At 46.2% G+C, this 17,569-nt stretch overlaps 1 protein-coding gene across 1 annotated transcript in view; it reads left to right on the top strand.

Moving 5' to 3' along the window:
* FIP37 (FKBP12 interacting protein 37) overlaps positions 1-17,569 on the top strand; it is a 90,246-nt gene that overhangs the window by 56,584 nt on the left and 16,093 nt on the right. Inside the window, exon 10 of the mRNA XM_087375820.1 lies at positions 6,320-6,373. Coding sequence (XP_087231946.1) covers positions 6,320-6,373 — 54 coding nt within the window. The remainder of the gene's footprint in view (positions 1-6,319; positions 6,374-17,569) is intronic.

Raw genomic sequence — 17,569 nt, 5'->3', positions numbered from 1 at the left:
TGCCGGGACATGAGCCTTGGAAAGATTGTTTCTTACACAGCATTCAATCTTGTTTACCATCTCATGGGGGAGATTGGATGGACAGGTCGAGATGGATCTTTACTTCAGCCAATCTTAGATCTCCCTCTTCCCCTCTCATGGCTGCCATTCTGATGGCTTGGGGTAGTTTCAGAGGCACTCTTCAGAGAGTTCCACTCTCCTCTTGCGAAGAAATAGACAGGCAGCCAGTCATGTTTGGATGAGCATGACATATCACTAGGAGTGTCACATTATATGCAATGGTCTAGATGGGAGAGGGGACCTGCTTTCACAGTAGGTGCTTGGAAGGCTTTTAGGAAGCTTCCAGAGGATCAAAGAGTCGTATCAGTTGTCAACCTCAGAGGGATTTCAGTCAAGATGCAGCAGATAGAGGCAGCATACCAGCAGAGTAGATAGATATAGATGACATACCGATCACAAAGTCCACTTGGTTGGGAGCTTTTACGGGGACGGGTATTCCTTTACAGGTTATTGCGTTGCGGGATGCACATGAGGAGACCCTTGTCTTTGATGTTCAATCGGGAGGCATACTTCTCAGATCTTTAGATGATATACTTTTGGAGGTTGCCTTCTAGCATGTTAGGATTGCATGTTACATGGAGTGGGGCACGGACTTAGAGTGGTATCTTGATCCTGACCCTGTTCTTCTGGCACTTGGGTATGGGAGACTTTGTTTATATGGTGGCTCCCCTGTTAGGTTCTTGCAGTGGGACCCAGGGGAGTGGGAATGGATTGATGAAGGGCATCGAGAGAAGAGCATTCCCTCTCATAGTTAGAAATGCCAAGAGATTTCAGCTTAGCAGTAGAGGTTGGAGGCCCTCTAGAGCTCCTCATTGGGATAGTTTTCAGATTTCTTCAGAGGTGCAAAAAAACTTTTGGAGGAGGCTTTGGAAATCCCTCAAGAATAGAAAGTTCACTCTCTTATTTTGGCTTTCTATTCATGGAGGGATTGCAGTGAACATGTGGAGATCCTGACCCTACTTGTCCTTGACGCCACGCAGCAATTGAGTTAGTTCAACATTGCCTCTAGGAGTGCAGACAGGCGAGGACGATCTGGAAGGGTGTTGCTAGGATACTTAGCATATTTCATAGAGCTCCCTTCTTCATGACTTGGGGATCAGTGGCATGGTTATCTCTTGCTGGCCCTCAGGTGTTTTTCGAGAGACATGACTCAAACTGAGCCTTTATTATACAACGACACTGTGTGGAGGCATGTTCTCTCCAGGATGTTCCCTTCACTCCTTTCAGAGCTGCTCATGCCTCGGTAGACACTTCATGGGAGATTCTTGCTAGCATTGTAGTTTGGCATATTTGGAGGGCTAGGTGTACGGAGGCGATGGAGAGTTCCCAGGTTCACCCTTCCCAGTCTATGGCCAGTATATGGACTGATACTATACACACACTGATGGCCATCTAGGCACATAGAGAGGGCGGAGGGTGGGGGTGGAGGCGGAGGTGGAGCATGCAAGGATCCTCAAGAGCAGCTAGCCAGGCAAACATACTTTTTTCAGCACAAAGGCACAAGGAGTTAGGGCACCATCCTAGGCAAGGTTCTTCCCAAGCACTCGACACTGGATCATTTAGTTGCCATAAGAGGGAGCCAAGAATAAGAAGGGCCGTCTATTGTAGCTTTGTTGACCCTTCGACATAGTTTTACGTAAAACCTATGGGAAAGACTTGAAAGCCTTAAAGTTTCTCAAGTACTTAGAGAGGCCACATATTGACTGTATGAGAGATTATTAGCCGAGTTAGCACAGCCAATAGTAGATGGATCATGCTCCAGAGGAGAAGTCATCATAAGTAGCGACATAGGGGTCAAGCAAGGCTGTCCCCTCTCGCCAACTCTCTTAGGTCTCTTTATCGATGAATTGGAAGGCTGGATGAGAATACACAGTCTAGATTGGCCCTACTGTTGCTCATTTACACAGATGATGTAGTCTTCCTTGCAAAAAGCAAGAAGGACATGCAAGCACACTTGGATGCAGTGTGCAGACATTTAGACATAGCCAAGACAAAAGTGGGAGTCTTTGGACATAGTCACCGCATATAGATATTAGAGCTCGAATTACATGATCACTACAAGTGAAATGCATGCGTATAATGGAAAATTCTCGAAGGGTTGAAAGCTCTATACAGCTTCCACAATAAGTGTAGGAAGGCGCACCTATGGAATTGAGAAATGAGAGAGTTTCTATATACCATGCTTGTGCAAGCAATGATCCTCTATGGGTGCCCACTCTAGGCACCTGGGCTATCTAGAACTTATTGGAAACGAATATAAAGATAACATAAACACTTTCTCATAGGAGAACTAGGCATCAAGGTATAGACACCCTATGCCATTCTACTGACTGAGACTGGTACGAGACCTCTCGAAGGGGAAGCATTATGCCAATACATGGCGTACCTTAACAAGCTTTACAAGGTGGATGCAAGCAGAGACCATACAAAGCAATGGAAGCTACAGAGACCACTAGATGGCATAGAGAGAGAATGAAATGGATGGAATTATGAAGTCCTCCACTGAAATCCATAGGTAGTGGTCTCTATAGAAGTTGAGTAGGAAGCTCACGAAGTGCCAGTCAAGTCTTGAATGTGTGTAATTGTAGGAGATCCTCTCGGATGACTTGGTTCACCTCATGATAGGTGAGTGGGATAGAGGGGCCTCAATATTGTACTGGAAGGGAGGTAGCCTATCGATGTGGAGTCCCAAGTTCTCAAACCATCTGCATGTACATGCATACTAGCACCACTAGTCACCCTTTGCTGCTAGTGCCATGGAGGAGGATAGGGACAACCAAGGAAGCCTACGTCGCCTTGTGGTATGAGATCTATACTATCTAATGCGGTAGATATATGTGATGATCTGAAATGCCGCATGGAGCTGTGGTAATGATGCCCCAAACTTTAGCCAAAACTATCTGATGCGGGATTGAAGGCTTACTGCAATTCATATGTGAAAGCATGAGAACTTGAAGCCTCTAAAACACGGGCCCAATCTGTCTTTAATATGTCCAATCCCCAACATGGACTCCCATACATACCTGTTGGTAGGACCAAAGAGTCAAAGAGAAGACTCTTGGTATGAGGGTCCTGAAAACCAGAATGAAAGCACGGTTGCTCGAGCCTGGCCAGTGCAACGTAACCCCTGCTCAGTTGAGCCTATAATGTTGACCGCATTGTAAAGATCGGGCTTGAGAACAGGACCCCTAGGTATGTATAGGATGCAACCACCTCGATTGGCAACCCATCCAAGGTAAGTGCTCTTTGTGCATGGCTGCCCGGGTTGTTGAACATGACCTTGGTTTTCCAAGGTTGACCTTCAAGTCACGTGTTTCATAGAAGGTATGGAGTGTAAGTGTCGATAGAGGCCCTCAATTGAGGAAGATAGTAAGACCACATCATCTGTGTAAAGGAGAATCTGGAGCAAAGATCCGGCTAGAGAGCAACCAGCCCCTCCAAAGGGTCCCAATAAAAGTCTCAAGCTCACCAATGTAGGGGCCAAACAAGGTTGGTGATAGTGGACAACCTTGTTTGATCCCAATGGTGCTCATGATTCTCCTCTGTCCATCTTGTGCTTGTTCGAACCTTACCTGAGACTCTCTCATAGGGTGCCATGACTACCCAATTGATCTCCAGATCGTACCCCAACTCCTGTAGACGTTTGATGAGTTGGGCTCTCGGCACTGTGTCAAAAGCCTTGCCGAAATCTACAAAGCATCAATAGACTCTTTGTCTCCGTGCATTGGCCTCCTCAATGACCCTCATCAGGGTAAGTATACGATCCATAGTCCCGTGATCTACCAGAAAGCCTGCGTGTCCCACTGCTTTGAGTCCTCGAAGCTTTGCTACCAAGCTAACCTCTGTGTCAAGTATTGATGCATAGATCTTGGACATGACATGTCCAATCATAATGGTCCTGTAGTTTTCTGGGCTCATGGGATCTCTTGCTTTGTGTATGGGGGTGATGGTGTTAAGGGTCCAAGTGTGTGGGAAGCCTGTGCAAACCGCTTTGTCGAAGAGTTTCGCTAAGATCGGGACGAGGGAATTTATCCCGTATGCAATAAATTCAGTGTGTAGCCTTCATGATCTTTCGCTTGGCCGTTATGAAGCTTCAAGGCCGCGTGCCACCAACGGCTATGAATAGTGTGCATGAAGATGGGCGTAGTACGTGTGAGGTCAAATGCTTGCTGGTTAGGGACATCGTATAGTGTGCGCACATAGGAGTGCCAAGTTTTGCTGTCCGTGAGAGGGGATGGGGCTCGCCGCTCCAAGAACCTCCGTGAGAAGTCTTTGGAGTTGTTACTAAACAAAATGTTTAATAACTCCTCCTCATTCCAGCAAATGAAGGCTTGCCTCTTTCGGTGAACTAGACAACGATACTTGCGTATCGTCACTGCCTCACTTGGAGGGTGATGCTTGGTTTTGAGTCGGAGTTATCAGCGTAAAGCTTTTACACTTGTCAACGTCCTAGCTATTGCAAGGTACTGAGCCAAGAGGTGGAGGGTGTGTGGATCAGATGGTGTATGGGAAAGTGTGTAGGGCAGCCTCATGGAGTGAGCGTGTAATCAAGGCGGCTCGGTCTCTAGGAGTGGCAGGTGGTTAATGTCTCTAAGCATGCCTGAGAGGCGTGCAGAGTATGCGGCTTTTATACTCTGCGGGTTTTAGCTTGTGATCAAAGTGTACGTCATGGTAGATGATGTGTGTAGGTGGTGTCGTAGTGTGTGAGCTGGACAGTGGTGTGGATATACTAAAGAATGTATAGGTGTGGTCTGCTCCTGGGGGTGGTGGTGAGACGGAAAAGTCAGTGATATGTGAAATGAAGGCAGGAGATCCCATGAGGTAGTCAATACGCTGGAGCCGCCGCCCTCCCCCCCCCCCCCTCACCTCCAAAGCTGGTGCAGAAGATGATCCCAAGGAGGAGGAGGAGGATGATGATGCTTATGTAGAGGCTGGTGTTGATGGTGATGATGTAGATGCTGGTGTCAGATTTGAAGTTGACTGAGCAGAGGCTTTACTTGTTGCCTTCTGTGTGGCGGTGCTGTCAACCTGCAGGCCATTTCTGCTGCTGTGTTTATTAACATCCTCTATCGTGAGTTGCTTTTGCTACTGCTTCTCCTCTTTGAGTCTCTCTTTCTCCTTATTGCCTTTATCCCCTTTTGCCATTGTCTCCTTCTCCTGCTTCTTGCCTGTGATTAGGAGAGGTTTTTGCATAAAAAAACTATGGAGGGGGAGAAGGGGTACAGCCCTTCCTACTTTCCATCGGTTGTGGAGATGATCCAATGGTTTACTGAAGAGGGCTCCCATGGACTGTTCATATAACCTCCAGTCCCATCTTTGGTGCGATAGTTCCCAGCGTCCATGGGGTCTCTTGCTTTGTGTATCGGTACGATAATGGTGATGCTCCATGCCGGTGGGAAGCCGTGACAAACTGCATGGATGAACATCTGTGCAAGAATTGGGCCTAGAACCTCTTGCCCATGTGCGAAATGTTCTATCCGTAGGCCCTCTTGATCCTGTGCTTTCCAGTCGTGGAGCTGGCAAAGTGCAGCCTGTACATTTTGGGCGATGTACTTTGTCTCATAGGCCCGTGAGGCCTCCCAAAGATGTAAATGCATCTTTCTTTCTTTCTTGATGTCTCCAGCCTCTTGGTCCATAGATTCCAACAGTGATGGGTAGATTAAATCCTAAGTTATTGGCATTGCTATCTAACAGAGACTTAAGAAAACCAAGTGCTAGCTTATCAGATAGTACTACTATATGGCAACGTGCTTTTTGTTTCATGTGTGCTGTTGTGTGGCACTACAAGAGATGAAAGTGATCCCCAGGATCTAGTACATTGTTTATTTAGAAAACATCTATTGATGGAAGAATAGTTTATTGAGTTCAAGGATTGGTCAGTAAAGGGTTAAGGTTAGAAACCTTTTTCACACTTGGGAGGTTTCCCTCATTTTGTAAACGATGTTTCTCCATTAAGGATAATGGAATCTTATATCTTTGAGCTTAGTAAATTATTACAGAGCAAAAATCCATCCTAACCATCATGCTTGATGTCACAAAGATTCACAAAAATAGTACCAACAAAGGTGAATAATGCGGCTCGTTTACTAGCGATAACACTCAACATTCGATTGCAAAATTATGTGATTCTCAAGACCTTAATGTCTTTTAAAATGCTAAGTCAGTAATGGATCAAAAATTGCCTAGGATTGCTTGGAATAACTATCGTTTGCTCCAGTCTCTTGTCATACTCTGATTTGTCTCTTGTCCATCTCCTCAGGCTCGACGATTATTATTGGATCCTGCAATACATGCGGAGTTCACCCGTATGAAGGTGACCCATTTCTGTTAGTCCTTGGCACACTAGAAAGTCTGATATGATTTTTTTAAGTTGGGTGAGTGAATCTAACAATCATCTTGTTGCTCCTGGTTACTGGATGAGATGAGGAGCGGTATCGTTGCATGTAATGTATACATTGACAAAATTATATTTTTGGGAATTGTTGTCATCACGCCAATTTCACCTTTTGATTTTCTAATTTGCAAATTTGCCCAACAGTCACTTTTTTTGCCATAATCAGTGGGCTGACTGTAATAATTCTCAACTATTGAGCCATGTTTAACTGAACAACATATTGATTGCTTGTACTGTTTTTTCTTTCTATAGTGGCAGATGAAGACATACAGATTTAAACATAAAAGATTGATAGAAGATGGCGCTTAGTATTGCCTTCTGATAGGAAATGATGGCCCACTATATCCAGTTGCTTCTTTTCTATGTTTCAGCAGATACATGAAAAGGAAAATAAGGTAGCAGAAATGTATTTATATCAGTTACCACTTGTACGATGTGAAAGCACCCATATAGCTGCCTAATTGTCTTAGCCTATCCAATTTTTGCTCAGGTCTCAACCTCTAGTATGAGCCTACCCTTGATTGGATGATGCCATTTTGGGCATGATTATAAGTTCTTTGTCACTCTGAAAGAGTGAGACACTTCTCAATATCAAAGTTTAAAATTTCATGTGTCAAAACAGTCTTTTAATCAAGTTGATCCGGCATGTCAACTTCATCACGGGGAAGAACCAAAGTGAGAATTTCCTGCTCTCCATCTTTTTAGGGCAGAACTGGAGTTGGAAATTCCTTGCTATAAACATACTTGCAAGTTTGCAATGTCTTCCCACATCACTGGTATGAATGAAAAATCTATCTAGCCAATGTCAATACATCAGAGTTTGTTAGATAGGCTCATACTAATTTGAATTTCTTTACTTGTTTGCAAAATTTGCCAGGCAGCAAAAGTGCCATTTTAACTACCCTTTAGGCTCGGGGCACTTGAATGTATCTACATTCTCTATCTCCATCCCCTTCTGGATCAGGCCATTTTAACTACACTTAGGCTCGGGGTACCTGAATGCATCTACATTCTCTTTGTCCATCCCCTTCTGGATGAGGCTGTATCCTACCGTGATTGGTATGAGAAGAGAGAAGGAAAAGAGGCAATAAGCCTCAGCCTCCCAAGGGTCTGTGCACATACGCTATACCCGATATTTGAAGCTATATACCCTTCCAGCGAGGTTGGAAGAGGTGATGTTAGAGTTTCAATCAGTTGATGACGTGTTAATTATACCTGCCGGTACATGAGGATGTAATATAGTGGGACGTTTAGAGTTAAGCACATTCCTCTTTTGGGTAAGAATGCTCATTGAAATCTTGTACCTTGTCTGTGTTTTTGCTGACAATAGTTTTTTATAAAGAACATCTAATAATACTTAGAAAACAAAAACTTGATACACAACTAGGTGAGCACAGATACACAAAGGGAAAAGAACAAAATAAAAATCCTTTAAAGGAACCCGACATAAATCCCATGAGAAAAAAAACCCTCTTGAAAACAAGTTGTAATAATCAACTCTCATCAATGTCAAAGCATAAGTTATTGCTGCATTTATTGAATATTTGGGACCTGCTCTAGATAACCTTTATGCTTCGTTTACAACAGAGGGGGGGGGGGAGCTAGGCTAGCTCTGGAGTCATCTAAACGACTAGCTGAGAGTGGGGCGGACAGATGGTATGCACGTATATCCACATGGTTTGCCAGACACGGGATTCAGATGGACAGGCTCCCTCCCTTTCAGTACAGTATCAATGCACCCCTTGAGTTGATCCCGCGAGATGAGATTAACTGTATCATACGGTTAGACCTCCTCCAACTCCACACATCTTGTGCTTGGGGGGGAGATCAGGAGCTCCCCACCAAGACCCAGCTCTACCGCAACCATTTCCTAAGAGTCTCGAAGGAGGGATTCATCATTAGACCCCAGTATCTCGAGGACAGAGGAGTCTCACATGCACTAAGGATTGCGATTGGACAGATGCGGGTTTCATTCCATCAGCTGAGGATTGAGACAGAAAGAGCAACACGTATACCCAGAGAGCAGCGTATCTGCATGCTATGCACACTAGGAGAGATTGAGACAGAGGAGCACTTTCTCTGTGCCTGCTCAGCTTACTATGAGGTCCGGGGGCAATACCACTGTCTCTATCAGGATGGGAGTGGGTCCGGCCCACTATCACGATTGATCCACTTCCATTCTAGATTGGGCTTTATCTGCTTGAGATGTGCTGACACAAGGAGACCCTACTACGACAGATTAGGGGAGCAGCAGGAGGTGACCAGACCACAGGATATAGATACAGATGTTGATCGGAAACAACGGCATGTCGCAGATTTCTATGCATTTGAGTCATCTCTTGGACACAGTGGGGTGGAGGAGGAGCTAGCGGGTTCAGAGATCAAGGAGACCACGTCTCCCTGCACCACCACAGCGTGAGACAAGTAGATAGATGCAGATCCGAGACATTTTTGCCGCTCATAGGTGAGCCATCACTGTGCCAGGTTTCGGATTTTGAGTTCCAGTTCTAGTTCCAAGTGTCATCCTACTTTAGATAGTATATGATATGATATGATATGATACGACATATTTTGTACTTGATTTTTCTTGAGCTATTGAGCTCTTTATTTCAGCATAGTAATCAGCAAGGGCCTTAGGGTGCCCTTTGCTCCAGTCCTTTGTGGCTTGTATGAGTTTTTTCCATTTGGGTGTATTCTGCACTTTGTCCCATAGGCCCGCAAGGTCTTCCGCGGATGTTAATTTATCTTTATTTCTCTCTCTCCCTCCCTCTCTCTCTTAGATGTATACTTCCACACTGCACCATTCTCACATGCTATAGCAGAGATCTGACTGCAGCCGGTCGTGTCCCCGAAGGATTGTTTTTTTTTCCTAAGAAAAGAACTTTCTATTAATGCTTGGAAAACCCATCGATCCCTGAGGCATTTATCATGGGAAACATAATATAAAACCCTGGCTGAAAGCAAACCATCCTATTTCCAAAGAACCCAACTCACACCTAGGGAGTCTTTGAAACAGGGGCTAAGAACCAGAGTGAAGGAGTATACAACCAGTGATGTCCTCGCATCGTGAAAGTATAAAATATGCCTATAGGCCAAGCCTTGCTGAAACACTTTCGTTGGTCGCTCTAGATCCTGACGTCCCACGCTCCCATGTGGTGCGCAGGGTGTAGATGATATCCTACCACCTGGCTTCCAGAGTGGACGTAGGTGGAACAAAGTGCTCGCTGATCGCCAGTCTACAACACACAACCTAGATGTTCCTCATTGCCGTAATGTTGGCCATTGCCTCCCACACATTATCCTCTAGAGAGGGGAGGGGACGATGCCGAGCCGGTGGGGTTGCCTCGTGTAGCTTGATCCTAAGGATGCTCTAACCATGTATCTTGTAAGCTGGGGGACCTCATCAATGCAAAGGCATGACCTCCCTTTGTCAGCCAGGCTGCCATGCTCCACATGAAGTCCCTCTAAATCCTCTGCATCGAGCAACAATCCGTAGGGATCCCAACCAGATCCTCTATGCACTAGGACAATTCCATAAGTAATGAGAAATTGACTCGAGAACTCTATTTGTGCATCTGCTCCGGTCATGGGCCAATGGGAAGACCTTGGGCAACTTACCAAAAGAAATAAGAGATCTTCTGTGGTCGCTGTTTGGACCACAACCGCGCCTATAATCTGACCTCTTGGGGTAGTTGCTACTCATATATGAAGCCCATATCTAAAGTCTTGCTTGCCACGACTCAGGAATGGCTGTGTCAACCTTCCTCATCCACAAGTCATTCCCTCAAAGATGAGGAACAGCACACAGCCACGCCTCTGGCTCCTCGGGGAGCCCACTCCAAGTCTCAAAAGAGTTGGCTGGGCCATTGTCCCATTGTGCCCAACCTATGTGAGTCCCCTGCCCGAGCATGAGACCATCCTAATCCCCAGTCTCTGGATGCCAAATAAGGGGCTGGCGCTCATACTCTTCCCTGCATCAAGGGTGAGCCTGGTCCTCCTGCTAGTTGCTGTTGCTAGACCCTATAAAGACTCCGCATCAATGGGGAGCCCTTCCCCGTAAGAGCGGCCCCAAAGAAGATCCCGCCAATGAGACTGTTGCCATTGACCAAAGGTGCGTGGGGTATTTCTGAGAAGTCCTCACTGAAGTAGGAGCCATAATCATCCGAAATCCCATAATCACCTGTAGCCTCTCAAATCTCCGCCACTCGATCGCAGATAGGTCACTCTCCGAAAGAATGTTGCATACATGGTTGTATATCGAACAACCATTGGTTCATCGGAGGGTCTTGGACGTGTGCTTGAAAGCATTGTCGCTCTAACTGAGCCAGAGCCCCTTGCCCTCGTGTGAGCTGTGCCTTGGTTGTGTGAGTCATCATGAAAACTTGCCCTGAAAAACTACACAGAGAGAGAGAGAGAGAGAGAGAGAGAGAGAAACTTTATTAGAGTCTTCGGAAGACCGATGGGTCTATGAGATTGAAAGAAAACTTGATACAAATCACAGTAAGGGTGGAGCTACTAAAATGAGCATCATCACCCGTGCTGAATCCTAAGTCTGATCATACATAATCAAATACATCTGGGTGTGACAATGAAAAGAAAAAAGACTGGAGCGGAGCGGAATCCTCCGTATGTCATGTCGCCCTGGCTGGTGCGTAGCCGGTGATGGGACGTTGGTGTCCGTCAAGGGGTGCCATGCGTCTCGGTCTCCTGGATGAGACTCGACGCAATACCAGAGCCACTGTAACTCCCGTGGGACGTATCCCAGGTCTAAACAATGACGGGAGGTCCCCCAGAGTGATTTGTGTATTCCCTTGATGTCTCGTGTGTCGTGCTACGGTCGTCGGGTCGGGGTCTCTGTCACATTTGCGGCTAGAGACTGGACGATCAATATCACTCAATGGAAAGAGCTTTGTGATCCTGCTCTGAGAGGTGTCTGATGATGTGGCCAAGCCCCGTCGCCTGAGTAAGTACTCTCTGTGTCGGACCCCCTCGTGAATGAAGGCCGCGAGGCATCTCTGATCTGGGTAGGCGAGGAAACTGGAAAGGAGCCCAGCAGTCGCATAATATGCAAATGCGATGCTCCCTAGGAATCCCCTCTACTTTGCTGCTCTCTATGCGGAGGCGGTGTGATGATACCCGAAACTGTCTGATGGAGATCCGTAGTGAGTGGGGCATATGAAGCTCAGTGTATCCCGATGGTGTGATGAATCCCTCCTCCGAAATATGAAGACAGTAATCTCTGTAGAAACTCAGCTTCACTTGAAACTCCCTTGGCTCCAACCAGGTCCTAAAGGTGTGTAGCTGCAGGAGATCCTCTCGAATGACCTGGTTGGTGTGTGGCCCGATTGGGATGGTGGGTGGGAGTACCGGAGGGGCATCTAAACTGTACTGAAAAGGAGGTATCCTATCGATGTGAAACCCTAGTCTCACAAACCATCTATGAGTCTATGCATACGAGCATCGCTCGTCTCCCTCTGCTGCCAACCTCATGGAGGAATCAAGAGCCAACCATGGCTCTGTCTCCCTGATGTGCAGTCCCTATATGATCCAACCCGCTGTAGATATGTGATGGTCTGAAAGGCTGCATGTAGCTGGAGTGGCACCAAACTCGGCCTGAATGATGTGATGTGGTACAAATGGTTTCCCCTAGATCATCTGTAAGAGCATGAGGATCTGCAGGCGCTCCACCTGTGTCCACTCTATCTCTCACATTTCAGGTCCCCAACAAGGGCTGCCGTACATACCGGCTGGTCGGACCAAGGAGTGGAAGAGAAGAGCCTTGGTTCGAGGGTCCTGGAAGTGGGAGTGGAAGCATTGTCTCTCTAGCCAAGCCAGTGAGGCGTATCCCCTACTCAGTCTGGCCTGCATCGTTGGTCTCATTGTGAAGATCGGGCCGGAGAAGATGACCCCCAAGTAAGTGTATGAGGATATGATCTCAACTGGTGACCCACCGAAAGTGAACTGCTTCCGTTGCATGTTTGCGCGAGAGGTGTTAAAGATCATGACGTTGGTCTTGCCAAGGTGGACCTCCAAATCATGGGATAAACAAAAAGCATGCAGTGCATCCATGTGTCGTTGGAGCCCCTCGGGTGTGGACGACAAGAGTGCCACGTCATGTGCATAAAGAAGAAGCTTGATGATGATCTTGGCAAGTGAGCAACCGGTCCCTTCGAAAGCCCCCATGAAAGTCTCAAGCTCATCGATGTAGAGGCCAAACAGGGTTGGTGATAAGGGACAACCCTGTTTGACCCCTACGGTACTCAAGATCTCATCTGTCCAACCTGCGCCTGTCTGAACTTGGCCCGAGACTCTCTCATAAAGTGCCATGACTGCCCAAATGATCTCGTGGTAAAATCCCAGTGTCTGTAGGCGTGTGATGAGACGAGCTCGAGGTACTGTGTCAAAGGCTTTGCGGAAATCCACAAAGCAGTAATATACCCTCTCCTTCCGTGATCTGGCCTCCTCAATGACACTCGTGAGTGTGAGTATGTGATCCATAGTCCCATGGTCTCGCCTGAAACCGGCCTGACCCTCTGCTCTGAGCCCTCTCATCTCTGCGAACAGGCTGACTACCAGTCTGCAATGCCCGTGTAGGTGATCTATTCAGCACATAGTTGGCACACATCACTGCATCAAGCCAAAATTTATTGGGCAAAGACTTGGCCTTAAGCATGCATCTGGCCATCTCCATTGTGGACCTGTTTTTCCTTTCGGAAACAGGATTCTGCTGAGGAGTGTAAGGAGTAGTACATGAGTGAATAATGCCCCGTGAAGACAGAAATGCATCAAACTCCTTTGACATATACTCTCCCCCCCTATCTGTGTTGAGGGTGACAAGCTTGCATCTTGATTCATTCTCAACCATATTCAGCCATCTCTGAAAGCATAAGAAAACTTCAGATTTGGCTTTTAAAGGATATATCCAGCAATATCTTGTGAAATCATCAATGAGAGTCATGAAATACTTGTACCTCCCAATGGCATTTGTCCTCATTGGGCCACAGACATCACTGTGCACTAGGTGCAATTTCCTTTGTGAGAGTTTTGGACAATTCTTTTGAAAAGGAAATCGATGCATCTTACCCAAAAGACAACCCTCACACACATGTTTGGAAACTGTGTGAGTTTGAGGTACATCATTTGCCATCTGCTGTGAATGTAGCTTTGCAAGAGCTCTATAATTGAGATGGCCCATTCTCTCATGCCAAAGATGAGTTTCAGCAAGCTGTGAATCTGAAATAGCCAATGCTTCAATAGAAAGTGCAGTTGAGTGATGATCAAGGTGATAAAGCCCCTTTTGCAAAGTGCGAGTGAGAACTATGGCATTGGCATCACGAAGATCATAAACTAGGCATCTGTAGCCATCAAAAATAACTCTGAAACCTGAAGTGGCAATTGCTGAAATTGAAATCAAGTTGACTTCAATTCCAAGCACAAAAAGAACATTTGTCAGAGTAACAGGATGGCTTGAAATGGATGTGAGCTGCACATCTCCAATTCCTTTTACAGCATATGAAGCATTATTAGCACATGTGACAGTCTCCCCTCGAGGTGCATTAGCTAAAGAATGAAACAACTGTCTGCAAGATGTGACATGCTTGGAAGCACCACTATCAAAGTACCAAGACTGAGCATCATTAGCAGTAAAGAATGCATCAGCTTTGGAGGGATCAAATGAGCAATGGACAGCCCATGCCCAATCATCCTGAAGAGCATGTGCATGTGAAGCATCTTCAGGCTCATGGGATTCAATAGCATGAGAGGCATTAACTGTCAATCGTGCTTTCTTTTTCTCCGAAGCAATGCGCTTCCTGCATTCTAAAATGTCATGTCCAGGCTTGCGACAATAGTTGCATCTTTTCTTCTTTGACTTATCTACTGTATTTTTAGATGCATGGGAGGAATTGCAGCTGCTATGTGCAGATTTTGGCTTGCCCATAGGCTTGGAAGCCTTGCCTCTTCCTGTCTGCTGTGAAGCAAATGCATGATCAGGAATAATGGCTTGTCTATTAGCTCTACTTTGCTCTTCCTGCAAAAGCAAAGTTACTAGCTGATCAAAAGAATAGTGGTCCGGATTACCCATGGCCACTAATCGAAGGGTTGTGGCAAACCCTTGATATGTATCTGGTAGTCCATTCAATGTGGTACTGACAAGCTGTGAATTTGGCACCACCTCATCAATGTTGGCAAGTTGTTCCATGAGGTCCTTGACCTTTGTTAGGTATGCATCCATAGAGTCACCTTCATTCATGTTGACTTTCTGTAATTGCCTTCTCAAGTATGCAACACGTGCCTCATTGCGAATCTGATAGAGAGAAGCCAATTTATCCCAAGCATCCTTTGCTGTCCTGCAAGACCGGATGTGTGGAATAATGATTCTCTTGCATGATAAAGCAATACATGAATGTGCATTTGCATCTCTTGCATCCCACCTTGACTGTTCTTGAGTTGGAAGAGCAGCAGCAGGAGTGCTAGAGGATGAGGCATTAGGAGGAGTACCCCCTACAGAGGGACCAGCAGTAGAGGCAACCATTGTAGCATTGGCTGGCCTCAGATCAACCCCAGAAACAATATTCCACAAATACTTTGCAACAAGAATATGTTTCATGAGATAAGAACACATCGGATAGTTGGTGCCATCCAACTTATCATCTTCACAAAGAACACCAAATAGATCCTGATTGCTCCCAGCCATAGCAAATGTGATACCCTGAAAAAGACCTGAAAACCCAAAAGCCTCAAGGCTATCACTGCAAAAGCTGGCTGTCCAAAAAAATGTCAGCAAATATCTGCAAATTTCCAACCCAAATCAAAGGGCAAATGCACCCAAATGTGACTGTGGCAGGCAATGTTCACTGTAGAAACATGGCCACGGGTACTGCAGAGGACCTTGAAAATGCTGCAGAAGGAGCCTACAAGCAATCACCTCAGCTTGGAACCAGCAATGAGGCACGTTTTGGCGACGAAAAAGCGTTAGAAGCGTGAGACAGCAGCTGCAAGAAGCGTACGGAATCTGTATGTGTCTGTACGGACGTCCGTACAAGTGTACGGATAGTATGGAAAAATGACGCAGGAAGCAAATCTGGGCTCTGATACCACTAAAGGGTCACGGAGACAAAAAGGAGCCGGTACAAGGTACAAGGGTCGATGAGAAACGCCGTCACGTCAACTAGGATAATAGGAAAAAGAGAAGTACAAGGTACAAGTACCTAGACCTAGGAATAAGTGTCCTAGGTGTCACATAGGACTAAGTGTCCTATGTGGCCTAAAAGGCACTAACACTACAAGTGCCTTTATTTATGCCTACAAGGCACATACCATGGCCTATAGGGCATCACTAGAACCACCAGGAGATGGCCTACAGAGCAGAGTACACACAGATGCACAGAGAGGGCCAGGCAACGGGAGGAGCGAATGGGCAATGGGCAACGGAGGCAGGGAGCATCGACAGGGAGGCAGGGAGCAGCAATGGGGGTTTTTGGACAACCGCCACAGGCTCTAGCACTTGCACAGGCAGCGAGACAGAGAGAGAGAGAGAGAGAGAGAGAGAGAGAGAGAGAGAAATGTCCAGAGGAGACCTCACGGGTCTATGGGACAAAAAAACACACACCAAAACATCAACATCAATTAGAGGCTGAGAGTCTTTGGGGGAGTATATCAGCTCAGCCCCATTTTATTTAGATGCGTAACTAGCTACTGATTTTATCTTAGAGAAAAAAACGGCTTGAGCAACATCAATTTAGGACTGAGAGTCTTTGGGTTTAGATTCGAAATCATGGATCAAGGCTTTTCCATCCCTATATACTGCCCATTTTCCATCTTTGCGTGCATCCTTCACTTTAGTAAGTTCAACATTCCTTTGTTTGAGCTGATTCGGGGTAAGCTCCTCAGATATCCATACCCGTGTGCTTTTCAGTTTGTTTGTCTGTCAGAGAATCTTGACTTTACCTGCCCTCTCTGTGAACTCAACCTGTACTTGTGTTCCCTTTTGAGAGATCCAACTGATGTCAGTTTCATCCCATTCTTTCTGTGGTATCTCCTTCTTGAGACTTGTGATCTTCTCTTCTACTGTGTATCCCTCCGTAAAATCATTTGCAGGACAGCCCATACTATCCTCTGGCAGCCCCCCTATGCGCAATCACTTCTTGTTTTTTGCTATGGCTTCCTGCTCTTTTACCTCCGTATATAGATCTGCTTTGTTGATTTTGTCGTTGGCTAGAATAGCCATCTCTTTCTTGGCTGAGCTTACCTGAGTGGTGATCATCTCTTCAACCGTGGAGACAAGTGTTGGCGTTTTTGGAGATGTGTTGTATTTTTCCCTAGCCTGTATCAATACACCAGCTATGAGGGGGGGGAAGAGAGAGAGAGAGAGAGAGAGGGAGAGAGAGAGAGAGAGAGGAAACGATGGAGTAGCGAGCTCCATCTCTGCGCGCCACCACGGTTTCGTCCCTTCAGCCTTCCATAATTTCATCCAAGGTTTCCTCTCCGCAAACGCCTGCTGCTGCTGTTCCATTGCAATCGCTTGACTTGCCTTGCAATGTTTTGCACCAGCCACCTTTGTTTTCGTTGCAGCCGCCTGTAAATACGGCATTCCAACCATCATCTGTTCCCTCACCCTCTACAAATTTTCCATCCCAGCCTGTTGCGTTTTCTCCTATCTTTCCATCTGTTGAATCCCAGCCTGCTGGATTTTGTCCTATCTTTCATCTGCTCTTGTCTTGCTGCCATCCTCCAGACGGTGACTTATCTACTGAGGGCAGCACTAGAGTCATCTAGCCGACTAGCCGAGAGCAGGATTTGCACGGCCTGCTACACACGCATATCCAAATGGTTTTCTAGCGGGCGTTCAGATGGACTGCCTCCCTCCTTTCAGTGCAGCTTAAGTGACAGATGAGCCAAATGGTTCAAAAAGCAATTGGCATGGGAAGAAGTATGTCAAGGACCCCATGTTGGCATTTGGCCAATAAGACCAGTGTACTCTTGCATTCCTGTTGTGGTTTCCTAGAAAACTCTAATGTTGTGATACAATTGAAAATGGATGGTTGGCTTCAGTTCAAGCTATATGATCTAATGTCAAATATGAAAAATCTATCTAATGTGGAGGAAAATTTGATG

Source organism: Dipteris shenzhenensis, chromosome 6 (assembly GCF_047967505.1).
Source record: "Dipteris shenzhenensis isolate YYH24624 ecotype China chromosome 6, Dip_SZ_1.0, whole genome shotgun sequence".
Lineage (NCBI taxonomy): Eukaryota > Viridiplantae > Streptophyta > Polypodiopsida > Gleicheniales > Dipteridaceae > Dipteris > Dipteris shenzhenensis.
The sequence above is the reverse complement of the archived record's forward strand: the minus strand, read 5'-3'. Positions and strand labels throughout refer to the sequence as shown.